The sequence below is a fragment of the Betta splendens genome, chromosome 12 (genome assembly GCF_900634795.4).
Source record: "Betta splendens chromosome 12, fBetSpl5.4, whole genome shotgun sequence".
NCBI lineage: Eukaryota > Metazoa > Chordata > Actinopteri > Anabantiformes > Osphronemidae > Betta > Betta splendens.
In genome coordinates this window covers 4,017,305-4,044,607 of record NC_040892.2, presented here as the reverse complement: position 1 = coordinate 4,044,607, position 27,303 = coordinate 4,017,305, and the positions used below count along the sequence as shown (strand labels likewise).

Here is a 27,303-nt window from a genome sequence, read left to right as displayed (position 1 = left end):
AGAGCCCGTCCTCCCATTGGAGTTTGTCAAGGCTTGGACTTTGTACAACCGTCATCATAGTTTGGCTCTGACACTCTACTGTACATCAACTCTATCACTACACAAAGTGTAATATCATATTCACAACCTGTCTACAAATGCTGGAGTCGCGCCATCGCGTTTCGAGCTTGTAGAGACGCCGACTGTCCAAGCTCATATTAATAGCACGTGTTGACCCTTTTTGAATAGACCCAACAACCTTTTAGCTTGAACTGTGACTTCTTACTGACTCGGCCACAGAACCGTCCTTCATTAAGTGTCTGCATATTTCTTGACTCGCTCCATGTTGTTGCATTGCTCGTTTTGCCTTGTGGGTGGTTTACACACAGACAAACGCCACCGCTTCCGCATATGGTCTTTAAGGATTTTTGCTAAATCTGATTTCCGTGTCTCTGCTGGGACACGTTGACGTGACAAGTGGAACTGTAGCTTTTGGCCTCATGGATTATCTTAAGACCAGACGCACTTGATTGTGGTCTCTGGGTTCGTCCCTTCACCAGCGAAGACACTGGAGCGAATTGCACGATTCGCGGCGTATTTTATCGGGCAATGGGACAAACCACAGTCAAAGTCAAACTCCAACGCACACCCACCGTGTAAGAACAATATTTCCCCTCTCAGGAACGACTCCAACAGGCTGGAAAATAAGAAAAGACTTTTCAGACTTCTGGCTACAATACGGTCTCAAGCCTGTCAAAATAAAACATAAAGGAATGTTTATGGTTTATTACAAGTTACAATATTGCTGTTCTTGTATGTTTGTCACTACAGCTGCCTCCATTTCTGCTCCATCATGTCAATACACTATGAACTGGAACAACACAGTCACTGCAGCTTTGGAGAACAAAGGACATCCTCTGGATTTAGGTTAGTGGCAAAGCTGATGTTTCAAATAAGCCTCAGCTGAACTGTGAAGCGCACTGTGACATGAACAAGGGCTGTTTGTTTTGGGTCCGGTTACTTCTGGTCTAATCGTATCCGGGTCAAAATCTGATACAGCATTGTTCACGGAGAAGAACCACTTGTAGAGATCTACTGTCGCATGCGACAATGTTGTGACAGAACCAGCTCAGCCTGGAGGGATCCCGGTTGTGATCCGGTGGTTTCACCTTCACCGACGCGCCGCCGGATCACAAACGCACCGGCACAGTCGTCCCCGCGGCCAAACAGGAACCTGGAGATCCAGCGGCGTCCTCCACACCGAGTCCTCCACACCGAGTCCTCCACACCGAGTCCTCCACACCGAGTCCTCCACTCCGAGTCCTCCACACCGAGTTCTCCACACTGCTCTGCCTTCAATCAGCATCCGAGGCTCAGCGGCGGTGAACATCGTGTTCCCTGTCCACAGTCGCACTAACCAAAACAAGGCTTTCAAGCAGGATTGGAAAATTAACAGACACAATCTACGGCTGCTCTCTCAGGACCTGTTGGATTTAATCAAAGCTTAGACTTCAAAGTTTATTCCAAGTCAGGGTCTATAAAGTAAAAGTTAAAATACAGCATGTACGCAGCGAAGGAGAACAACGTAAACAAGCTCTCATCTTAATTATTATCTTTACATTACAACAGCTGAGGAACATCTAATAGTAACACGCACTCAGGTCACGGCCTCTTATTAATATTTCCTACTCCAGAGCGTTCTCTGCAGACAGTGTGCGGCCACTCCCATGTGAGGTTCACTACTAACAAGAAGGGCTCGTCAGAATCATAAAGGTTTATATTATTATTATATCCAATTATCCCCACTTCTTTAACTTTACCCTGGTGAGTGTGTTTCCTTGGCCTGCTTCTTTTGTTTTAGGTACCAGACAAGGAATAATGTAATAATGAGATGGTGAAAATGTGCCAGAACCGTCTCAGCTCAAAACAAACCGCTGTCCTTGAAGCAAACGCCCGTCTGCTCGGTGCCGGTTCCTCAAACATGAACGCCGCCGGCCGACTGTCAATGCGACGGTTCACCATGAAGGAGGACGACAGAGACGTGGCATTAAGCCCCCGAGCTTTTAAACAAACCACTGCAGCCTCTTGCGTTTCTGATGCCACTTATGATCCGCGCTCTTTGATGTGCAGCGCTTAGCGCCGACGCGGACGTCGTGCAGATCATCAACATGCAGCGATGCTGACAGACGTGGGAACACGAAGGCAAAAACCAGCACCAGAGACCCGTCGCCAGCGAAGCCTGATAGCTTTTAATGCTGACAAAGAGAAATTGTAACAACAAAAAGATTTTTGGGCATTGATGAACCAAGAACAATCAAAAATACAGACGGACTTATTTGTTTCTAGGCAAACAATCTGAAAACATGTGCAGCATCTCAGTGATTTAGCATCGGCCCCGTCTGGCACCACGAGACCAGATTTTCCCCACTGACTGATCTGCTCATCGTGTCTGTCGTATATTATCCGTCTCTCTTCGCTGGCACGGCGCTGATTGCAGTCAGTCTAAACGGTCAGAGGACAAACTAGAACCTTGTGACAATTAGAGCGACAACGTCGCATTACACAACATCTGCAAACCTGCGCCGCGCTTCAGCCAGACGAGCTGGTGAGCTGCCTTCGTCTGTGTGGCGCTGAGCTCATTGCACCATATTCACTGTCAGCACTTTCTAAAAATCTCACTTAACACAACAAATCCCAGATGGTTATTATATTTGGGCTGATTAAAATGTGAAACATGGAAAGACAAACAAGAGACTTGGATAAATTAGATACTTACTAATGCTTTGACCCAAGTTTGGATAAAATGACTCTTCCACATTATATAATACAATCATATGGATGTCAGAGTTAGTAAGAAAGGAGACGGCATCTTTGTGCTTCAGACTCATTCAGGACGCTTCATCTTTAGTTTAACGGATGTTACTGGCTGATCCTCACACAAAACACAAAGTTGGACGTTTTTTCTTCTTTACTTCAAAAGCAAATAAAAAACACTTGAATTATATGATTTGAGCTTCACATCTGTCATAATTAACGTGGGCCACCCACGCTGTGACACCGCGAACAGTGCTAAAACGCATTACGGCGCCGCCCCGCCCACATTCATAACTTTAGATCTTCAACATGTTCATTGACAGTAGCAACAGCATGAACAGTAAAACAGTAAAACGTGAGTCAACGATCGATTTGAAATTCACCCGCTGAAATTTGACAGTGTCAGTAATAAACAATTATAAATTAAATAATTAAATTAAGCTTAGTCAGCAACAGTGAGTCTTCAGCTGCAGCTAGTACACACACACACACACACACACACACACACACACACACACACACACACACACACACACACACACCTCGGGTCTTTCTACCTTTGTAGTTTCACAAACACCAGGAATGAGGCAGAAAGAGAAAAGCCGGCGTTTCTTTTTTCTACCTCAGCCGTGAAACCTCATCCTGCTTCCATTGTGTCAGCTGCTCTTTGTCTGATTCTGACGAGGCCCCTTTGACACCCAAGCGGTTCCACGGTTGATACCCAACTCTCACACACCTCCATGTATGCATTAACTTTTTCCTCAGTCACTGCTCTAATCAACTACTCATGGTGAGAGGACAATGATGCTGCTCCCATCTACACACTGTACTGCACCATACTTCCATAACTCTTGTTTACATTAGGTTTTTCCTTAACACCTGGAGGACATTCGAAGAAAGTTCCCCATCCTTGGTTTTTAAATTAGACCATGTTGCTTTGTGTCATTTTCCAACCTTGAACACAGACATAAACTCACAACAAATGCAGGACACCCCACTGGGCCAGATCAAGAGATTCCTTCTCCGCTCCAGAACTTAGTTTTGTGCGGTTTCTTTGGCGACTCCTAGAAAGCTCTTGAGTTTCCCTGAACCAAAGTCACAACATGACTAGATAAGGCTGGGTGTGTCTGCAATTTGTGTATGTGCGTCTGTTTGAATAAAGCCTGACGACAGCTCTCGGAACATTTAACAGCTGGCCTGCATATTCTCAGCCCCCACCCCCACCCCCCACCACCAGTACTTTATGTAAGATCCCAGTTGGAAAAGGACATTTCGTTGATACAAAGGCTGATGTTTTCTCATAGGTGTTTGATAGTTTGCCTTCACCTGCACAAACAAAACAAGGTGCAACTAACTGAGCAACCGAATGAAGACAGCAAATGGACGACGAGGATACAGAGCGAAGTTAGTTATTGAATCATCATATATGGAGACTTTTCCCAGCAACAGCTGTTTATAGGAAGACGTGTGATGGCACGATAAGTCCATACCGCATGTATGGATGCCCAGTCGTAAACAAAGTATCTGGCTATGATGGAACAAAGGACATCTCTTTCTAAAACATGTTTTATCTTAATAATCTATCTTGTTTTTTGTTTGCAAACATGTTGCAATAGTTTGTAAAAGTCCTCTGGAAGCTTTTAGGAACCTTTTCATTTGTCGTGTGCCCTGACCTGGACTGCCCTGCTGCGAGTCCATAAATCAGACGGATTAGACTTAATCCACAGTCGGCAAAAAAGGCCATGAAAGGCTTTAATGTAAACATGAGGTAAACCTGCTTAAACTGTCACGTGATTGAGGTCATATTTGGTCTTTAGGTCTATTAGACAACAACATCTGAGCTAAAATTATAACCACAGAGCTGTGGAACTGTGCAAACTATTTGCTATATGTGAATGAAGGCGCCATAGTTGAGTTAGACATATTTATATGGATTTTCCTCCCAGTGCCTCATTGAATCCATAATGGTTCAAATGCTCTGATCCCTCTTCATTTGCATAGGTCGGGCTTCCTCCCGTTCAGTGTAAATACAATTTGTCTCCTTTTGCATTTGTTTTGCTCCCACAACTCTCGTCTCGCCACAAGTCAATAACAAACGGATGCTAAGTGGTTTGGGAAGATGTTTCAATAAACATTTTGTTTCTCTGAACTTTGCGACGCCTCTGTTTTTAATAACACAAACGCACAAACATACAGATGCAGATAAACACGCGCTGAAGGAGCACTAGAAATAATTCCGTTTTACCTCAGAGACTCAATTCCCCTCATCGTACCGCTACATCAACCTCCCCCGTCCCTCTTTTTTACCCCCCCCCCCTTCTCTCATCCTTCCAACCTCTCAACAATTTATATCCAGAGGTTGAGAAGCAGCTGGACAATAAAAGCAGCTTGAAAGGATGCACTCCCACCATGTTTACGTTAGCCAGCCATGAGCGGCAATGAAAATGGACAGTAAAGAGGCCAGTTGTGCTGCTAGTTGGCCAGGTTGGTGTGTCTGTGTTCATCTCACAGTCCAACACATTTCAGGGGTGGGTGATGGGCATTTCTTAGGACATTTACTCAAACAAATTTATTCTACATAATTATAAAAAAACTGTTCTAGTCTGGGGAGTGAGGGAATAATGGGTCACGTACCTTTAACTGCCTTGCAGATGTTCATCTGGAAGATTATGGGGGTCAACCACCACAGTAGTGTCAAGGGTCAAAGGTCATTGTCTGAAGCAGAGTTATGATAAAGGAAGACTGGTATTTTTAATAACCTCTCATATGTATTCACCAAAGTAAAGTAAGTACACTTCTTGTAAAGACTGCGCACCTCCATCAAACGCGTTGATTAGGGGACTACGTGGTGAATTTACATCCGGCAGATGCTAGTGCGCTTCACTGTCCGTATTATTTCAGGAACATATCAACAGTTTTAATTCATCTGAACACGGAACTAACTTCAAGGTGTGTGCACAAAGTGAAAAATCCTCCTGGAGAAGGCTCAACGTGCCGCTAAACGCGCTCTGAAGCCCGCATCTGTTGATCAACGGTCAAATTACACACGACCCTAAACAAATCCCGTTAATTCCGGGGTAACTTTCCCTCCACGCGCACGTCTCCAGCCGCGTAATTGGCTGATTTAGAGCGAGTGGGCGGAGCAACGGCGATTTAAATGACTAGCGTTTTTGCAAGGTCGTCGTCAGTTGGGTTGCCAGTTAATTCTCTCCTGTGTCCGATATTTGGTTGTGATATACAATAATATGCATTATTATAAATTTATCACAAATGGAAGTGCCCCAAATCTATAAATCACGCACAAAATTTGATGAATTTATCCTCTTTTTTCTGAATGCAGGGCAGTTAAAGGTGCGCATTTTATTTTTCACACAGACCTGAATATTTCACCCATATGGTTTCTGCTTCTACGTGTACACGCATGCTTTCTGGTTCTATCAAACATGGCATCTACACACATCATGCCATCATCAAACACATTCACCAAAACATTCCGTGGTCCCAAATAATTAAACACACTCCTTGTGAAATGGCACGCGAGGCCGGGTCTGGGTGAGGACGGCGCTGGAGGCTCATCAGGGCTGGAGCATGCAGGCTGTACTTAAACAACAGCTGAGGAGGCTGTCACCTCAGCACTCGCCAGGCCATGCATCTGACAGAGAACTTCACCTTTAGAACAGCAATTTCTGCAAAGACACACAAGAACATAATTCCTACGCACAATTGCAAAAGCAAAAATAGCCGATAGAGATAAAAATCAAGTGCACATCACACAAATGCTTGACAGTCGCCTCTCAAAGCCTTTATCTCCATCGCTGCATCTCGCCTGTTTTCTGCGGATCTCATCCCGGCTGAGGGCAGATAACGGCCCGTCTGAGTGCTACTTGTTGCAGGATGAAACCACCCTCATCGCGCACGCATGCGAGGCCCGTCCCTGTGAATCTATCTACAGTCTCATCTGCACTCTCTGCAGGCACCGCTCCCATTTCAAGTGCCTCCAGTTCCCCGTGTGCTGAAGAACAGCAATCAGCGCGCTGCCTGTAGGTGAAAATGTCACCGGCTGATATTTATCCCAGCCCTCATGCATGATCTCTGTCAGTTGCACAAGGTCACCTGGGGGTTGCAAAGAGGCTTCCATCCTTTAATTCTTGTGGCTTGCGCATATTCTGGACGTGTAAGTCTTGACAGTTGCCTCATCTTTGGAAATTCACTAAACACTAGTGTCAACTGTGGGACATGTACGTTTCTGCAGCAAATACTTGTTTTAGGTACCATAGCGTGTACCATCCAAGCGGTGACCTCCGGGAAAAAGTTGCAGGACAGAAAGGAGAAAGAAATAGGCACCTTGAGCCAAGATCTGTGTAAATGCATGTTTATTAGGGGTGAAAATGTTCCATGATAAACAAAAGGAGGAAAAAAAAGATTATCACATTCACAGTTCAATTCATCTCCCTAACATGGTGCATTAAAACATATTACCACTTCAAAAAACCCCATTGTTGCTCTGCACAAATATGATGCCTCTTTGCAAAAATACTCTTCTTAAGGAGAAGGGAGAAAAGATCAAAGACTACAGGGCATTTTAATGAAATCAAACATTTTCTATGCAATTCAATTTAATACCTTACAAATTGCAACAGTCTACAAATATTACACACCTCGATCCAATAGTCCCTGATGACCATTTGCTTGTGCGAGCTGTTAATAATCCTTCATGAGCACCTGCAGATTTACACTTGAACACCATACAGTAAACGTGCCAAGAGTAAACTGAGGTCTGGTAGTTCTGGTAAAATTCAACGTGAAAGCAAGAAAGAATGGAACTGGTCAGCTTTTGGACATGAGGCGACTGGTGTGTGTGGATGGAAAATGACTGGTCTGTTCCACATCCACAGGAAGAATAGATCCATTATGATTGGCCTAATGAAGGTCCAATTATCATTGAATGGAGGTAGGAGAGTTGTCTTAGTTAATGTATAAGATCCCAGGATAGAACTATAACAACTACCTATAGTACTTCAGTAGCTTTTAAAGTGATGAACACTGACCAGTCTCCTTATGAGCTATTGTTTTTTAAATATTATTAAAATAAATTCATAGAAGTGAATCTACTGCATTATTGCCCTAAAACCAAGTCATACATTAAATGACAGCAGTCTGACCTAAACAAGGATAAGTCAATGTAATACGTTCCTGGTGCATTTAGTAGATGTGGGAACTAAAGGTTTTTTATCTATAATCTTTTCTGAACTTTGTTGTTAGACACGAGCCAAATTTGTGGCGTAGAACCTTTCCAGACTGGGTGTAAAAGGGGAAGTCTTGGCCCGAGTGAGTGTTTATGTCGAATGTTGGGCTTTAATAAAAGGAATGGAAAAGGCAGAAATGTCAATTTGGGAACATTTAATATTAACAAACGATTCATGGGTTCTGAAATGTGGCGACAAATTCAATAACTGCACTGTTGTTTTAGACCCATTACACAATAGTCAGGTTAACATCTGGCCCTACTTTACAAGCAGTGGAGCTCCATTTTCCTGTGGAGCAATAATGAGTGGATGAGCCACATTCACTACAATAAAACCTTTACCTCAAAGGCCAAAGGCGAGAACATCACACACACAGCATGATGAGATGCGCCGTATTCAGAGACATTAAGATCCATTCTGGCGTCAGAGCAACATGTGATGGTTTGGAGTGTTTCACGTCGACCTGTAACAGCAGCTGTGTTATCACACGTAAAGGTCACGTCCTTAGACTTTATTGCAATGGACGCTCGATAGACAAGGTCCGAATGGGTTTTCAAATGCTTTTGAAAGTGTGTGTGGTTGTATTTGTGGAGTGAAACAGACAACAGTAGGATGTGAAGTTAGATCAGCTTCGACGTCTTTAGGTTTAGAACCAAATGCAGTATAAAAATTAAACCAAGCCACTTTTACAAAACCGCTGCACCACTGTGCTTTTTATCTCTTCACAGGTGAAGAAAAAGAATACGTTTCAAAGGAGTGCGAGGACACACCGGTGTAAGAAATCTATCAAAGGGAACATCAAAATGTCAGACTGAAATCAAACTGCAGAATAACTTCAGGAACATTTACAGCGTGGGAATTGTTAGTATTTAAGATTTTCACCCGTCTTTTACTTTTTTTTTTATTCTACATTTGTTCATTTCAATTCATCTAAATAGTCAAAGGTACTATTGGCTACTTCCTAAAGCTGCTTGTATCTAATATTTAATTCATCTACAGTACATGTCCCTTTGTGACTTGTCTTACTTTAATTTACTGTAGGCGTGTGAAATGATGCGGACACCGTCACAGAGCACATGCAGACTGACACTCCCACTAGTGTTTTAGCTCAGTGGGTGAACTCCTCCACATAGGCATTTATTTTATTCATCCATCACAGGAAGGGTTGGGCCAATACCACGTTATCATCATCAGCTCAGCTTAATGTTTTTGTATTTGTATGTTAGAAACTTTGTCGTCTTCTTTCCTCACCATATGTGCGGTGTCACTGGAGGTTTCTTTTGGCAGCGGAGCCGCTTCATTGGCTCAGGGATTCGCGGACCTTGGCTTGCAGAGCATCGCAGGTCTTCTTGGCATCTCCTAGCAACATTGCCGTGTTGGGTTTGTAAAAGATGGGGTTGTCAACGGCTGCGTATCCAACACCCAGGGAACGTTTCATCACGATCACCTGGACGGGACGAGATTCAGCGGCACGCCCATTAGCTCATGTTAAAGAGGACAATACGGAAAAGCAGGTTTTTAATAAAAAAGAAAAATGTTTTGCCTAAACGTAAAACTAGAAACTTTCCACCACTCTGACATTTTCTCTTCTTTAACAACCTCCGTCTGACCTTGGAACTAGAAATATAGTGATCTGATTGATGTTTTCCCACTTCAGCTGGGACCTTTGAAATTTAAAATAGTCACTTTTGTGAGTGCGCCTGAATTCCATCTTGGCTCAAACGTCCCAAACAGCTGCCGTATTAACATACTTAACAAACCTGGTTTTATTTAAACTACTGTGTGTCAATCAGCTTAATGCCAACGTAAACCTCATTAATTCATATCCTAAAAAACCTTCAGAGTTGACTTTGGACAATAAATCCTATAAAGCTTTCTTTGAGTGACCGGAGAGAAAGTCAACATCCTTTAACATGAATTCCACAGGATTTCTGCACCTGAAGTTTTCCACATTTAACCGTGTGTTGATAAGTGAACGCTGGTGTGTAAACACATGCATGAATACCTGGGGACTAATAAACAGAATCTTTGTTACACTTAGCAGAATGACTGTCTCCCTGTTTTAATGCGCGTGGCTCTCTGCGTGTCTGTAACATACGACGTCCTTTGACTTTACCTGAAGGAAAGTGTGTGGAAACTAGTGGGAGCGCTGTTTAAATTCCAGCTCTTGGCGCGGTGCCAGCAAAACTCTCTGAATGTCGTCATCCTACAGCGACACAGTCACCACTAATGGGATCAGGATGGGACTGCACCTGGAAGTGGAACCATCTACGTCCACATGTGCGAGTCTCACTGTGCGAGTTTGGTTCTCTTTACGGCTGAGGCATCTTCCAATGAGGCCCTTCTGTGAGCGTGAACTCACATTTAGTTGTTTCAATAAAAAGAGTCACGTCGTTGTAAAGTCTTTATCGTCAGAAACCCAACAACCTCAGCATCAGGCATACAAGTACCAGATGTCTCACCTGTTTGGACTTCCAGACCTCCAGCACAGGCATACCGGCAATGATGGAGTTGGGGTCCTCCTGGGCGGCGGAGTTCACAGTGTCATTGGCACCGATCACCAGGACCAGGTCGGTGTCTGGAAGCACACAGATTATTGAGTATTTTTAGTATGGAAACATGCATATCCTGCCTTTTTTCCTGCTGTGATGACTGATACGGCTCATGGGTTAAGGCTCATTTAGTCAGAAATGCGCTGAAACAACAACATAATGGCATCAATATTTTGGAGGAACTTTTAAATGTTTGTGAAAAACACATTTGCTGTGTTTCCAGCAATTATCAGCAGTGGCCAAAAAACCTCCAAATATGGAAATGCTACAGGTTGAAAGTAAATCCCATTCAGGTGCTTTGTGCAGGTACAGATCTCACCAGGAAAGTCCTCGTTGATCTCCTCCATTTCCAGCACAATGTCATAGGGGACGCCAGCTTCAGCCAACAGCACATTCAGCTGCCCGGGCATACGTCCAGCCACCGGGTGAATACCAAACCTATGGGCACCACATCCGCACTTTTAATAAATACCTGACAACCTTCAATTAAGAATTAACCTTTGTGAGTTGGAGAATAATACAAAACAAATGGGAGGAAGGAGAAGTCGGGAGGTAGATAAAAGCTGCTCGGCAGAGGAAGAGACATTAAGATGGATATCTTAAGAGATATGGCGTGAGGAGGTTCTGCAAGCGCACACACTTCCCGCCGCAGCTCTCCATCATTTATTATTTGTGGAGCGTGTGACTGGGCACACTCAGCTCTCAGGCTCAATTAGCCATGTCATGTAATCAGAGTAGGAAATTAACACCAGCCACTGGGCTCCGCTGGCCGCCTCCGTCTACTCTCGCAGCCACTTTGCGATGCAAGTGACAATCATTTGGGATTTATTTGCTGTTTGTTCAGCGGGTTTAGGCAGATACAGAGCGCAGATGGCCCGTCGGTTCTGGGATCCATTACTTACTGTGGCTGCAGATTGAAAAAGTCATTGTGTTTATTCCATACAGTCCCTGTACGCACAGTAGGACGACAATGGGAAGACACAGATGGTTTTGTTTGTGTGTCTGTTAATATACTGCCGTGTTCAAGGACAACAGCATTTACTTTGTCATAAGTTGGAGGCTTTGTCAAAAGGTTTTATAAAAGCAAAGGGGTCATAAAGAAAGAAAGCAAGTGTCAGGAGACAAAGCGGAGGAAACAGAAAAGAAACAGCAAGAGATCAGGGTGAGGGAAGTTTTCCTCTTTTTCTCTGACCACCCACTTTCCTCTAATCAAGTACAAATGCTCTAAGTAGCAGCAGCTGCAACAGCCAGGATCAAACGACTGAGGCAGGACAATTACACAAGCTTCCGCTGGACCTTGTCCTTCCTCTCCTCTATTCCGTATTTCCTCTTTCTCATTCTTTACACACAGGTCCCTCTCCTCTCTCCTCATCCATAGTAAACTTCACTTCTCGGATTCAGTAAAACTGTAATTAAATTTCCTCCCTAAAGTCAATGTGCATCTGTCATCTGCATAACCGTATATAAACATGTCTTATGCTGCTTTTTTTATAATAAAGACAATGTTAATGTGCGTTTTCATTTAAATGACTGATTACATTACATTTAATTTACAATTTGGTGAAAGAATCATTTTCATCAGCCTGTACCTGACTTTCTTGCCAGCTTCTTTAAGCATCTTCACCAGCTCAGCAATGGGGTACTGGGCCTTTGCAGCACAGAGTCCATAACCTGAAAAACAAACCAACATATTGACCTTGGTTTGCTGCCTAAACGTTTTAGAGTGAAAGCGTTTACTCTGCAGACACAATAATCACTTCCTGGTCTTTCTGCCATCTTTATCTTTTATATGGTTTAATGATGATGTAATTGTTAGGAGAGTGAAGTAACAGATTTGCCTTTAAACTAAATGGCTGCACTAGTTCTATATGCTAACGCTCCAAAACCTGGATTTCCTTCACGTTTAATAATGCGACCTTTTAATCACACGGTCACAGACACAAACGTACGTCAACCGGTCCAGTAGTGTTTACTAGCCTTGTCAAAACAACCAGGAAGAATCTGTCTTGTTGTAACCCTCCAATTACAATGACATGGTTTCAAAGTCAGCGTGGAAAATCCAAAGATAAAACAAGCAAAACTCCTCATAACACAACCAGAAAACAACTTCATGTGTTTTGGCTTTTTTCGCTCCATCACAAGTCTTCCATTCCCAGCGCCTTCGATATTCCCTCTGGAGTTTCTCCTACAGAAAAACAAGTGCGGCCAGACCAAACTGAGATGGGCCAGGAAAGCATTTAATGTTTATCAGGCTGAGTCTTAACTGTTTCCACTGATGTCAATCAGGCAAAGTGGCTGTGACCAGTCCAATTAGAGAGAATGGCTAAAACGTACTGGTCTGCCTACTGACACAGGAAGAATAATTTAGGCTTTTTCTTACTTCTCCCACTTCTATGTAATGTTCTCTGACCTGCGTTTGGTTTCAGCACTACTTTTTCACTTGTATTCCCCTCTCAACCATGTGACCACTTTAATTTTGCAATTCTTGTAAATTGCTGTGGTTTCCTCTGAAGAGTTACTTTTTGTATATGGGAACTCAGTGCTGTGCCTGGAATCTCCAATTTACAGGCTGGATGCCTTCAGTCTGTGTTTACATGTACCCACGTGAGTGAAGTAATTCTTTAGAACAGTGAGTTGCTCACAACAATCTGGCAGGAGAACTGAAATATCACTGAGCCACAATGATGATTTTAGGACAGCATCAAAATAGACCAAATGGGAGGTTTAGATAGTCATTTGGAGACAAATACTGAAAGCATGCTGAAATGAAGAAATCCTTCATAGCTGGAACAAAGGCTGGACCCCACACCCAAAGCCAAAGAAAAAACCCAACATATTCTCACATTCTAATTTTCCCTTCGTGTTGCATGTGTCTATGCACTACGGACTGACGACCACACAGGAACCTGTGTGCAGCCATTCGGCCATGACTCAATTAGCCTAGAAAAACGATGTAATGATGTAACACGGGTCAAAAAGAAGGTTAAATTAACAGACAACACACACTTTGATAATGGTATATTTTTACGCACTTACACACACAGGACCTCTGACACTGTGTGTGTGTGTGTGTGTGTGTGTGTGTGTGTGTGTGTGTGTGTGTGTGTGTGTGTGTCTTACCTGGAGTGATGATTATGCTCTGGGCCTCTTTAATCATGTCAACAGTCTGATCAGCGTTAACCTCCGTGTGTGTCCCTGTGATCTCCATGGGCTTTCCTGTCCCTGTGGAAGATGTGCCATAGCCTCCCAGGATCACATTAGCCAGTGAACGATTCATGGCCTGAGGAGAAAGATGGCAGAATTTCCATTTTAATACTGACCACATCACTGATTGTTTACAGATAACTGTGGCAAAGCAAAAACATTGCTAAACAAGCACGCTCTTACAAAGAAACGACTTTCTTCTTATAATGGTAACGTTAGAGTCCCTCCTGGTGGACAGGAGTGGAAGAATCAAGGAAAATGTGTAGAAATTACCAAACACATCGCACCTAAGTGACTGAAGAGTTAAGATAATGGTGGTAAAATCTAAAGGACTCCACTCACCACACACATAATATATGACAGAATGGCTCCAGATGAGCCGATGAGCGCGCCAACGATGGTCAGCAGGTTGTTATTGAGCAGGAATCCCTCGGCGCAGAGGGCCCAGCCAGAGTAACTGTTCAGCACGGTGATGACCACTGGCATGTCTGCGCCTCCAATAGCGGCTGTCAAGGTTACACCCTGAAGCAGAGAAGATTGAAGAAGAAAAGATGCAAAGGAAGCTATTCATAATAATATTCAAACCATTAGCTTGGTGATGTGCTATCAGTATTTCACTGGACTTCTTTCACAGGATAGAAAACTACATCAAGAAACATATTTCACAATCAGACCATGATTTTGGCCTCTCTATCATCTCTTTACAACTGTATTTAACAAACCAGCAGCACAAGCCAGGAGTGAAATATTGTGTTAAAGGCTGATTACAAACCGGACACTGCTATTTTAAACTGTAAGTGAAACTACAACCACCGAAGTCCTCCAGAGATGCACCACTGCTCTACTAATTTATTCCAGGATTAAGTCCAGTGGCTGATTTTTTCCCAACAATGTCATGAGAATGCTCTATAGATTATTAGCATATACAAAATCAACCCATTTATTGCTAGAAAGGAAAACATTTCACAGTGTTAACAGTTAAGCGTGACTCAACAACGGTGGAGCCCCATATAAGGAGGACTCTGCTCAACTCTAACTGAATTTATAGTCAGCCACTGCTTCCTGGACAGGATGCAGAATCATTTGTTGTCCAGCAATTCCAGTCTGTGAGCAAATCAAACCACGCACACATAAAATACGTACCATGACAGCAGAGAGAGCAGAGACAGAGCCGAGGCAGGTGAGGCCTGTGGTGTAGCTGGGATCCAGCATGTAGGGAACCGCTCCGCCAACACAAGCGGCGAGGAGACTGGCGTTGAGAACGTGACGGCCAGGGAGCATCAGGGGAGCGCTGTTCAGCATGCCTACATGATGTGATGACGGGGGCAGGATAGAGAAGAAAAAATGAGTTAGGAATAAAAAGCCCCCTAATGGGAACAACTGCTAAACCTATATGTAGTTTATATCATTCTAACACTTGAGACGTGTTGATACATAACCTGTTATTATAAAACACGTGTGGCCAAATTAAAGTGTGGCTTCCAGGACTGGTGCCAGCACATGAATCTGATCGACTCCTCCTTGTTTTGTTCTGCACAGCAGGCGGCAGCAGGTCTGATGCATTAGATTATATCTTGCTGAACGCAGCCCAGCATGGCCAAGCTGTCACAGCATGGGCACATGCTTGCAGCTGCCGAGTGTAAATGATTAATCCCCAAGGGACCCGGGGTCTATAGCGCTGGACAGGAGGCGCTTCACTCACCTTGCAGCTTTCCGTACGCCACCAAAGAGCCGCTGAACGTGATTCCGCCAATGTAGGTGCCAAGGTAGGCGACTATCTTGGTGAGGTTGGCTGCAGGGTCCGTGGCAAAGTGCGGGTACTCGATCATGTATTCAGCCACGCAGGTGAGCACGGCAGCCAGCCCCACCAAGCTGTGGAAGGCAGCCACCAGCTGGGGCAAATCAGTGATCTGGATCTTCTTAGCGATGGCCAGGCCTTGAGAGTGTGATAGAGAAAGAGGCTGAAATTACAAGTGGATACATGGTAGTGGAGACACTCACGCGAATAACGCAATAATGCAAAACACAATCTCATCACTGCTGGGAAGTGGGTTCATCTGCGAAGCCAGGTGTTGCTCTCAATGGCCATATTGGAAAAGAGCATTATTGTCTGGGTGGATAATTTACTCTACATTTCAGCTCGGTTACTGGAAGTTAGCCTTTAATTGATTAAACTGTCCGGAGAGAAAGGATGAAGGTTAGTAATACACAACTCCAACCGCTGTGACAGACCTCCGCGGTGTGGTGAGGTATTAGTCATCTTGTGTTTGATGTAAACATCACAGAGGCACTGCACTCGGCACACCTGCTGCCTAATCTGGCCAGGCTTAAAATACATGCACACACAAACACATGCAGTCCAAATATCCATGTATACTCATTCATAGGCTCAGGAGACTTTCCATTTGTTATAACACATTTCTGTAATTATTAGACCTTGTTTAGGGCTCTGCCTACTTATTGCTGTCCTGTAAATACACACAGACTTACCTGCAGTGCCACCTACAGCCATGGCTGCACTCATCTGACTTAGGAGCTCAGGACTGGGTTTAAGAGCGCCCAGAGTGGCAGCGATGCCCCCTGCAACTCCCATCATACCCAAAGTATTACCCACACGAGCTGTGGACTGGTTAGAAAGGCCGGCCAGGGCCCCCACACAACACAGTCCTGAACCCAAGTACATCATCTGGTGAGAAAGACAGAGAATGGAAAAAAAGAGGTTATTGATTGAGGGACCACAGGATGGAAAAAAGGCCAAATAATTTACTTGGAAGTTCCTGCACAACATCTGGGCAAAAAAGAATCCATCTGCAGGATGACTAGCTGACTTTTAAACGCTCACGGGCTGTTTTACACTGTCTCTGAAGGACAGAAAAATGGTATCTGCAGGAAACCACAAACACAACCTCAAACTAAACACCTGGATGTGGAGTAAACATCCTCTCAGACCTGTTCAATGTTGTATCCAGAGTGCAGAGCAGCAGCATAGCCTCCAACAAAGACACCACTAGGCAGCAGATACAGGTAGTTGTACTCTGGAGGGTCAGTGGGACGCTTGAACATATCCAACATCTTCTGAGTGACCAGGAAACCACCTGGAAGAAGGACGAGAGTGAATTCACCTGCTGTTGACATGTTAAGATCAGTGAACTGCGATAGAACGATAATAATAAAAATGCTGCAACAGGAGGGCAACAGTTGTTAAACTGTGCTGCCAATTCCAGTCATCAGGACATTAATGAGACTTCATGTTAGTGTAAATATTTCACATAGGAAACCTCAAAAGTATCCAACTAGGAGCACACAGTGCCGCACTGCTTTACAGGAGATCACATTACCCCGTGCAAGCCTCCCCTCTTCCTGTGGCATGACTGTATAATGTGCCCACATAAAGGGGTGAATCAGAGGTCAACACCTTTTTCCTTTCCAGGTCATGTAATTTTAGTTACACAGTATAATAATCAGACTGCTATTTTTACAGAGTAGCTGTAGTATGTTCATATATCTGAATAGAAAAACGGCATCTGGTTTGGAAGCACCGTGAATAGGGCTGTGAATATTTTTAGCTCCAATGCAGTGTTTTCCGACGTATTCACATATTATATGACTGTTGAGACACAGACAGAACAAGAAGGAACAACCAGACCTGTTTCTTCACACAATCCAAAAGATTTATGGGTCTGCTTTTAGAGGTTTGGGGTTTATCTGTAGTAAGTGATTCATTGGTTCTGTGGTTAAGAGTGGAGATGTTTGTTAAATATGGGAGACTGTAAGAAAATAAGACTGTTGTTTTAGCAAACAATAGGTTTGAACAGCAGGGATTCAGCATGAGAGGCTTATGATTTGTGGCAGGATTCACAGCTCTACCTTGGAGCACACCGTGTGTGTCCTGCACCTGTCACGAAGCTCATATACCTCAACTCAGGATCTTGTGCTGTTTTCCTTAAACACACACAGAGCCGAACCAATTAGGCCAGTTAACTACTCATCTGGTTGCACCGCAGACGCCCCAAGTGTCTAGCTGTGAGCTAATAGGAGAAATAAAAACTAATTCAGCGCTCAGCCCTGGAGGCACAGCGCTTTTCCCAGGATGATTAGAGAGTGATGAGTATTATAATGACGCCAGGAACATGTTGTCATTGTAAGGAGAATTATTAAGCGTTACAGCAGGAGTGAACGTGTGTGGTCTGAGCCAGAGCCACCGGCTCAGAGCAGGTGGGTAGAGAGGGCAGCTGCAGAACTTGGTCGAAGGCATGTTATTGTACAATCAATATAAAACACTTCAATCTTCGGCCGAGGTTGATATTTTATTGGCCGAAGGTTGCTGTAACTGGCTGCGCCCGTTATGGGATGTCTGCGTGCGGGTGACTCACCGGCAATGTTGACCGAGGAGATGAAGGCAGCGAGCACGGCCAGTGTCTCCGCAGGACATGATGGGGCGTAGCCGCCTCCCATCAGGGACAGACCACCCACAGCCGTCAGACCTGCAGAGGAAAAATATCTGGGTACTCACGAACCTCTATAGTCCCCCCCCAAAAGAAAGATACTGAAATGAGGTTTCAAAAACAACAAAGACTCTCACCAGAACAAGTGAATCTGACTGATAACTACATAGTTATTCATAGGTGTCCTCCTACTGTAACTCAGAATATGGTGTTTACGTCGCAGGTTGGAAAAAGATTAAGAGGTTAAAAAGAGAAGAGAAAGAAAATGGTGTGTTTGTGTTTACGAAAAAGAGGCTCAGGAAAGCTTGATAACATCATTCCTGTAATGACTTACAGGCAGTACGACACAATACGACCCACACATCCCCAGAGCCTGCACTCACACGCACTCGTTTGTGTGTTGTTTGTATGGAATAACACGTGTATTTGCATGTGTCTGTGTGAAAGACCTTTTCGGACTATGTCTATGTTCATCTTTTTCATCATTAAATTTTCATGAATCCAATCAGAGGGTCTAAGAAACCGTGTTGTCACTGTGAGGCATTAAGAAACAAAGTGCTTTATGAATAAAACTGACAGTGACATTCATGTCCTGAATATTAACTTCTCATGGTCTCTAACTAAATACTAACAAATAAGCATTAAGACATGACTGTTGGCCCATGTGCCATCCTCATCAAAAAGTCCAGTCTGGCCATGACTGGAGAGGGGACGAAATATAGCCTCTATAAAAAATAATAATTATAGTGACACCGTTTATAAGTGTGATCAAAGTCTGCCAGCAAAGCCTATCCAGACATCAGTGGACACACGGTGCATGTAGTATACTGGGTGGGCCAATGTCCTGTAGGGATGTCTCTTTGTCTGTCGCCTGGTCCCTTGTGGTTGTCACAGTGTAATCAGGGCTCTCAAGTAGATAAAAGCATTTCATTTAGACACCGGATATAAAGCAGCTTCTCCCTGGGACAGTTGATCTAAAACCAGTGTCTGAAGACGTTTAGATCACCCAGCAGTCAGTCACTGGTTGTAACACTATGATAGACCCATGAACAATATAACTATAGCTTACTCAAACCATGAATTCCAGTATGATTCCCTAATGTCTGCGTGTGTGTGTATGTGTGTGTGTGTTTTACAATTTCTGCCAACAACATTACTCTGCTGGTCTCACTGTTTCCAAAACCGCAGTCAGTCAGTGACAGAAAAAAAAGGTAATAAGGCCAAAGACAAGGGGAAAATACCTGGACTGGGAGGAAAGGGGGACAAAAGGAGAGGAGGGCAGACATCATGAAGAGAGAGATGAAAGATCTAAGAGTGAACTTGTTGCAGATGATGTTGAATAACATTATTGTAAACTTTTAAACTCTCCAAAAGTCCAATACATTAAATAACGTTTTATAAATAATGTTTGAGTGAATGAAGACAGAATTTGTAGCGCTGCTGCTGATGTGCATGAGTAAATGAGGAAAGGACTCCCTTGACACTCCAGAGTCGCAGATGTCGTGTTACTTCCTACACCAGTGTGGGTCTTAGGTGTGATCAAAGCCAAAAGAACACACACACAGGCATTTACTCCCTTAACCTCGTAACCCCTCTGTGTTAAGCTGCAGTTGACAATAAGGACACAATCTTTCAAGTTTTTATTTGGCCCCAGCAGGGCTGTGACGCCCCGCCGGACCGACACCCTGCTCTAAAATACGGCTAATGCCAGTTACCCGCTAGATGTCAGATCACTGGATCAGGCCCACCTCGTGTCAATGGGTGGTAGGTTCACGTCTCACAATGAGTGCTTCGTGTCGGCAAGCAGGAAACGACACGCTGAACACGACTAACCTGAGATGGCGTTGGTGACGGACATGAGTGGAGAGTGCAGGGCGGGAGTGACCCCCCACACTGTGTGGTACCCCACGATGCCGGCCAGGCCAAAGGTGGTGACCATCTGAGTGAAGGCGGCGTTAGGAGCGGACAAACCCAGACCCAGCAAGGTGGCAACACCTAAAGCAGAGAGTAAAAAATACAATCAGATCACTATCCAGACACACATTAACCTAGATCAAACTTACCTGAAAGAGAAGCTAATGAGCCTGTAACCAGAACTAACTAAGCACAAAGTTCTCACCCTTTAAAAAAACAGCAGCTCACATCAGTAGCCGTGTGATGATGTTAAGTAGGAAACGCCAGAAACTAAACAGTGTGAAGCATATTAACTGCATGTGGTGCACTTACACAGAGAGCTGTGTGGCACCATGAGAACCACTCACTACAACCCTACTTCAAACAAACACTCAGCGTGACACTGTTTTTACAATGCACACTTCCTGACGCTAACAGGGTGTCAGTGTGTGTGTGCTTGTTACATGTTCTGTCACTTCTTGCCTCCTGTGCACATTCCTGCATTGATCTGAGGAGCTGGTTACTATCCCATCCTTCACCCTTCACCTTGTGGCAGGCCTCAGCCGCAGCACTGCATTCTCATGTGAACACTGGGTTTCTCCAACAACTCACCTCCAGTGTATATGCTAGCATTTGTGAGAGTGGCCTTGAAGGGGGAGATCTGCAAAGCTTTCTCTGCCTCCAGTTCCTGGACAGACTTGGTTTTAGGAGGAGCAGCAGTTGGCAGATTGTTGGGCTGAGGAGCAGGGAACAGGTTCTTTCCATTCTGTGAAATACAATGAAAGCAGGAAGAGGGAATGGGAGAAGAACAGAAAATTCAATCCATCTTCTCTAACTATCATATTAAAGGCTCAAATCATAAAGTACAAAAGAGGAGCAAAAGGTCAGACACTTATTACATGAGAGTCACCGTTAGTTATATCAGCAATATCAAATGATATTTATTAAGAGCTGGTTTGAACATTTTTTTCAATTCCCTGATCTGATTACCTGCTTGTCTACATGACATCTGTTGCACATAGAAATCTGTGAAATATTAGACCGTGCTGTCAAGATCAAAGCAGGCAAACTAATGATCTGTAGGTAGAGTAAAATAATATCTGCGTTTCAGCATAATTTATAAGATGTGTCACCACTGTAGTGATTAGATATGGGTCAAAATACTACAATCCACTTCTACAGTATCATAGTTTACTCTAAAACCCATCACAGTACGAAAGTAGAGAAAATAAAGTTTACTGAATATAATATCAGCTATTTCCATAAAGTTCCATTATACAGTACAGCAGCTTCTGATATTCCATACAATTGACTGAGCTACTCCCAAAATGTCCCAGACTAAACTACGTGGGTCATTTATTTACACTCTGCGGGGATTTTTCATCTTGGACATTTTATGACTCAGTGTGTGGTTGAATTAATCAATTTCTTGACCTGACTGCCAATTATCTACCACTGGGAACCCCATATAGAAAAGTACTACCACCACCATGCATCATAGGAGTGGAGTTTACAGGGGATGAGCTCCAATCACACAGTTTTGGCTGTATGGAGTTGGTTATCACAAGATCATGAAATAACTACTTCATATAAAACTAATAAATACAACAGACTTTAAGTTTTACAGAAAATATTAATTCTACTAAAAGCGATAAGAAATAACTTTGTAGATACAACAATATGCCGCGTTAAGATGAGAACAATGTAACATTGACATCTAGTGGCTGTTGTAAGGACCTGCAAGGTGTTCCATATTTTTTATCTGTGATGCAAATGGTTTATCAGCTCAGAATCTAGGTCGCAATATCAATGTCCAGATACATTTATTGTGTCACTAGACAAACCTCATACCTGCATGACAATAGATCCTCTGACCACGTGATCCATGGTCCCATAGTCAAACGCATCCTTGACTTCAAAGTGAAAGTTCTCCTTGTCAGGGCTGATTGCCCGCAGCAGCTTAGTGATGTTGTTGGAGTACAGAGTGCTGGACTGTGTTGGCAAGCGGCTCGGCAGGTCTGTGTAGCCGATATGGGTTACCCCCTCAACAACAAGAAGAAAGAGAACCATTTTAAGGTATAGAAGCTCCAGAGGAACATAGATGGTGGATATCACCTTGTGTACTGACCTTGTACACCGACAGCTCACCAGGTGTCGTGGTCTCAATATTTCCTCCAGCCTCTGCAGCCAAGTCCACCACCACAGACCCATCCCTCATGCTCTCCACCATTGGTTTGGTGATCAGGATGGGTGCTCGCCTCCCTGCAATGTTATCATGGCGAGAAAGACGTAAAATCAACAAAAGCAAATAAGAAATTGCCAAATTATGATGAGAGTTAGTCACAAATGCAAAGTGTGACCTCAGTGACTCTGGCCTCCAGCTGAACCTGTCTGTTCAAAAGCAGCTAAATGGAACAAACATGAGGCTGTAAATCATGCTCTGCCTCATTCCAGTAAAGTTATTTTTAAGGTTTCAATATTCCATGACTTCTCCTCCTTTCATTACTAAATTCCCTGGCCACGAGCCCAGAGAACGTGCCTCACCTTTTCTGATATTCCAGGGATTCCGTGACTAGCAGAGTTATTTACATGACCTTGATTTAGAGGACTGCTTCGGACATACACCTTTCACTTTCTACATTTATAGCACGTGTTTATATGTGCATGTCTGTGCATACCAGGAATGAGAGCAGTGCTGATGACAATGTCCACATCCTGACATTGTTTGGCAAACAACTTCATCTCTGCCTCTATGAACTCCTTTGACATTTCCTTGGCGTAGCCTCCTTGGCCTTCTCCTGACTCCTTAATGTCAACCTCCAGCGGCTCGGCACCCAGAGATTTAAACTGTTCCAAAGCTGCAGCTCTGGACGGAGAATGAGAAATGATTTTTCAGGCATATATATATATATATATATATATATAGATATATATATATATATATAGATATATATATATATATATATAGATATATATATATATATATATATAGATATATAGATATATATATATATATATATATATAGATATATATATATATATATAGATATATATATATATATATATATATAGATATATATATATATTAGATGTATGCTGTATATAACAAAAACCCCTTCTCCAAGGATAGGAGTCTGGCTATAGCATTATTTGTCTATTGTACATACACATAACTGTACTTTATTCTATCAAGCTTTAAGATGCATACAACTGAAATGTCACTTTTTTTGCAATAAAAACAGTCTCAAACCTGGTGTCGAACCCTCTGACAATGGCTCCCATGGCCCTGGCAGTACCAGCTGCCGCTAAGCCTGCTACACCGCCTCCAATGATCAGAACCTATTCGAAAATACATTCAAGAAATGATTGACAGCAGGAGCATTCACAGTAACACTAGGCAAGTAAAACAAAATCTACACACACCTTTGCAGGTGGAACCTTCCCAGCTGCTGTGATTTGACCGGTAAAAAACCGACCAAAGGAGTTGGCTGCCAGCACAACGGACTTGTACCTAAAATTACACGTTTACCAGAAATCTTTCAATCCTAAAACAGGGATAATGATGTGATAATAGTGTAGTGTGACACAGCTTGTGTGTACCCTGCGATGTTTGCCATGGAGCTCAGTGCATCAAAGCCCTGGGCGATGGTGACTCTGGGGACCTGGTCCATAGCCAGGACAGTGGCTTTCTTCTGGGACAGCATGTCCATCAGCTCAGCGTTCTGAGCCGGGTAGATGAAGCTGATTAAAGTGGATGCCTCCTTCATCATCTCCACTTCATGGACACCCAAAGAAGGGTTGAAAGTGGGGGCACGCACCTAGAGGCACAAATTGTATGTATTTACGGGTCACCATGAAGAATTCATGAGGAAAAAGCAGCAACTGATAGAAATGTTACATTTAACACTTTATTTCATTAACTGACTTTAGGAAAAACAACAACAAAACAACTTTGCAGGACTGTGCTTTTCATTTTCTTGTCTGCTGTTCTCTCCCACTTGCTCTACCTCACCCGCCGTGTCTAAGGTGTCACCATACGTGACATTTAATAGTTGCTTTGGGCTGTGAACACTCCCCCCCACCGTACTCCCATGCTCAACCAGTCTCCCTATTCCCAGCACCACAAAATGAGGACCAGGCACCAAAAGCTGCTTCCATCTTCAAAGTGCTGAGGCCCAGTCTGTCCCGTCTTTTTCCCTCTTGCTTCCATTACAGCGTATTAGAGAAAGTGTAAGTAGAGCAAGTGTTTTCAATTTGTCCTGCCACTTGTGAACATCACATCTTTTTCCTCAGTTTCTTCAACCTGGGTCCTCTAGTATATAACAGCTATTAACTCCCCTCTTTACTTTCTTGCCCATTCCTCACTTCAGTCCTACCTTCACCACCACATCAGATGCCAAGACATCTTTAATGTCTTTGATTGTGGCTCCAGCCTGGGTGTACTGTTCGTCAGGAAACTTGGAAGGCTCTCCGGCTCCAGACTCCACAACGACATTAAAACCCTGTTTAATAAGTGCCTGGACACCGGCGGGAGACAGTGCCACGCGACGTTCACTTTGGAAAATTTCTTTGGGAACACCAACTGTGAGCTGTTTGTATGGAATGCCTGAACAGAAGAGAAGAGGACAAAATGCCTGCATCATAAAAGGGCATATTTTACAAGCTTGTTATGACAAAGTTCCTGGTATCCGGGTACTTTTCAACTTGTTGCATGAGAGCAGTCAACCTGCTTTCTGTGGCTGCTGTGATATGGATCTGAAACATAGGAGCTGTATCATGGAAAATGTGATCATGCACCTGCTGAGGTCTGCATCTAAACATAGCATCTAAACTCAAGTGTCTAACTGTACTGTATGCGTGTCTGGCTGAAGCCTTTTAGTCACCATGGAGTGTTTCATTAGTGTGTGCTACTGTATTATCTGTAGTAGCTAATGTTATTTGCTCTTACTTTACCTACCAAGTTTTGACATTCCACTAGAATGCGTATATTTAAGTCCAAAAGCCATGCAGACTCTAAGACTCTAACCTGGACGAGCGCATTGTGAAAGAGCTTGGTGGGTCCTGAAAAAGCGTAGATATGAAGACTTGATCCCTGTGGCACCGTGAAGCTTCACACAGGACGCCCCGCTGAAAACCGGGGCTGAGCAGCTGGCCGCCACGATGCGTAGGAGGCTCGCCATGGTGCACACACACTCGATACACCAGGAGGAGCTCAACACGGTAGATAGCACCCCTCCTAGGACCACCACGAATCAGGAGAGATTAGATCCCTCTAAAGCGTTAACATATAGATACAGTAACAGAATATTGAATGAATAGAGTCATTTCTTAAAACTGCAGCCCACTGAGTGACTGGAGCAGGAAAAGCATGTTTATACACATTCTGTTTCACACCTACAGCCTCCTACACACAAACACACACATGCAAGCTCAAACCAACGTATGCTGAATAGTGTTTATCTAAACCAGAGGCAATTAAACTAAAGCTGCCTGTCAGTAACTGTGTCACGTGTCATGAAAAACTAATGTTTTAGGGAATTCACACATGATTCTTAATTATGAATTGTTTTTTGAAAGAAATCAAATACAACACATTCTTTAATATCAGGGTGCAACCTGAGAGCGTTTATCACTTTTAATTGTCATGTCAATACAAACTGAACAGTTCAGTTAGTTATGGTGAGCATTCGAGTAATCTAAAAAACGATGAGTGAATTTAAACGTTCTGAAGGAAATCTGGAGTCAAACGTGAAGATTTGTCAATATATGATAACAATATGTACACGTGCATTAGCACGTCAGCACCGTTCAAATCAACGAAGTGATTTGTTTGAATCTAAAGGAAAGACTTCCAAACTTCTCCATATTACACAATAAGGAGTGTACGTTTATTTCATAGGGATTTTAAATACTACTAGTTGACTAGGATTTATGCTGATCAAACTAAATAACCAGTCTCAGATTTATTGCTATAGGTGTATTTTTAAAACTACCACGTCAGCAAAATATGAATGAGTCGCATCCAGCTTAGTTGTAGTTACTGTTAGATCCTGAGGCTTTGTTGCATTGTCCCGACAGTAAACGTGACTAACGGGCTCGAAAATCTTTGTTTAACGGCGCCGTCCACGATCCAGTCAGTCATCAACTAATCATTACTGGTTAACAGCTGTTTTGGTCTGAAGCCTTTTCTCACGGCTGTGTCATTCCGAAACCATGAAGCCGAACAGCGGATGGGTTCTATGTGCTGTGGTTATTGCTAATCGTTGTCTCCGTATGACTCACACAGCGTCATGTTTTGACCCTTCGCTCGTTCTTTTTCTGTCTCCGCTCGCCGCGGCGGCTCGGAGCTAGCGGCTCAGCGGCGGCTACGCGCTAGCATGCTAGCCGGCTAGCCGGCAGCTAATGCGCTAATGTTATGACTGTGAAAGTGAGGTATGAGTCAACGAGCGCCGTCACGCGCGCCGACACACTCATACCCGCACAAATGCACAGCGAAAGGCGCGAGGAGAGCGGCTTGCGGCGCGTAACTCCACTGACCTTTGCAGACAGTCCTGGCTCTGTGCGGCACAGCCGAACTTTGCGTCGACCCGGAAGGAGAATCTCAGCGGATCTATGAGGGACGTCAAGGACGAAGCGATGCTCGCGCACGAGCACGAGCACACGGCGACCTTCGACAGACAGAGGGAAATACGGACGTATGTCTGTTAGTGAAAGTTATATGTGAACGGGTAAAACACAATGCAATTTTAGGAAAAAATGTGTTTCATTAGGCTGTGCATTTACAGCACAGGCGGTGTTTTAAATACACAAACGAGAGACATGCAAATAAACACCGATTTAAATGTTCAATAATATAAATGATTGGCATTCACATGTTGAATTATGAGAAACAGAATCTCAAAAGTGAACCACGCTAAAGTGGCTGCTATGCATTTGTCCACTGAGCGGTGCCCTTGTACCACTGTCTCATTCACTGCTCTGTAGGAGCGGATTTTAAGATTTGCAAATACAATCCAAAGGTTTTTGCAAAATCTTAAAAGAAAACATTGTTATTAAGGGTTTAAATAAAGTTAAGTGGGCATGGAAATATAAGTTTAAAAGTAGGTTTTATACATGAGGAGTAACAGTTTTACTGTAATAAATAGATTTTTACTAAGGGATAATTGTTAT

The 27,303-nt window shown here is 43.6% G+C and overlaps 1 protein-coding gene across 5 annotated transcripts; it reads right to left on the bottom strand.

Annotated features, from left to right (window-relative positions):
* Positions 1-750: 750 nt before the first annotated feature.
* Positions 751-26,826, bottom strand: nnt (nicotinamide nucleotide transhydrogenase). Of its 5 annotated transcripts, XR_008696299.1 has the most exons (25): positions 26,671-26,826; positions 25,160-25,369; positions 24,510-24,739; positions 23,734-23,951; positions 23,557-23,644; positions 23,384-23,472; positions 22,812-22,999; positions 22,262-22,395; positions 21,985-22,176; positions 20,746-20,899; positions 20,074-20,235; positions 18,169-18,279; positions 16,745-16,890; positions 16,286-16,481; positions 15,498-15,731; positions 14,939-15,099; positions 14,138-14,317; positions 13,712-13,871; positions 12,181-12,262; positions 10,911-11,029; positions 10,502-10,617; positions 9,291-9,486; positions 5,609-6,479; positions 5,428-5,508; positions 751-1,392 (listed from the first exon to the last, which is right to left on the bottom strand). XR_008696299.1 is itself a non-coding variant. In XM_055513429.1 (23 exons), the coding sequence occupies exons 2-22, from the start codon at positions 25,311-25,313 to the stop codon at positions 9,337-9,339; spliced, it is 3,264 nt and encodes a 1,087-aa protein (XP_055369404.1). In that variant the 5' UTR covers positions 25,314-25,369; positions 26,671-26,826; the 3' UTR covers positions 7,150-8,502; positions 9,291-9,336. The 5 variants fall into 5 exon arrangements, 4 of the variants coding, with proteins under 4 accessions (XP_055369404.1, XP_029024746.1, XP_029024748.1 ...); XM_055513429.1 differs by lacking the exons at positions 751-1,392; positions 5,428-5,508; positions 5,609-6,479 and adding an exon at positions 7,150-8,502; XM_029168913.3 differs by lacking the exons at positions 751-1,392; positions 5,428-5,508; positions 5,609-6,479 and having other exon boundaries at positions 7,150-9,486.
* Between the last annotated feature and the right edge of the window lie 477 nt (positions 26,827-27,303).

Excerpts from the sequence above, each read along its gene's own strand:
- nnt (XM_029168913.3), bottom strand. The coding sequence starts at position 25,313 with ATGGCGAGCCTCCTACGCATCGTGGCGGCCAGCTGCTCAGCCCCGGTT. Across the intron at positions 22,177-22,261 it reads GTGAGCTGTCGGTGTACAAG|GGGGTAACCCATATCGGCTA; the intron begins GTCAGTACACAA and ends CTTGTTGTTGAG. Across the intron at positions 15,100-15,497 it reads GGCGTACGGAAAGCTGCAAG|GCATGCTGAACAGCGCTCCC; the intron begins GTGAGTGAAGCG and ends CACATCATGTAG.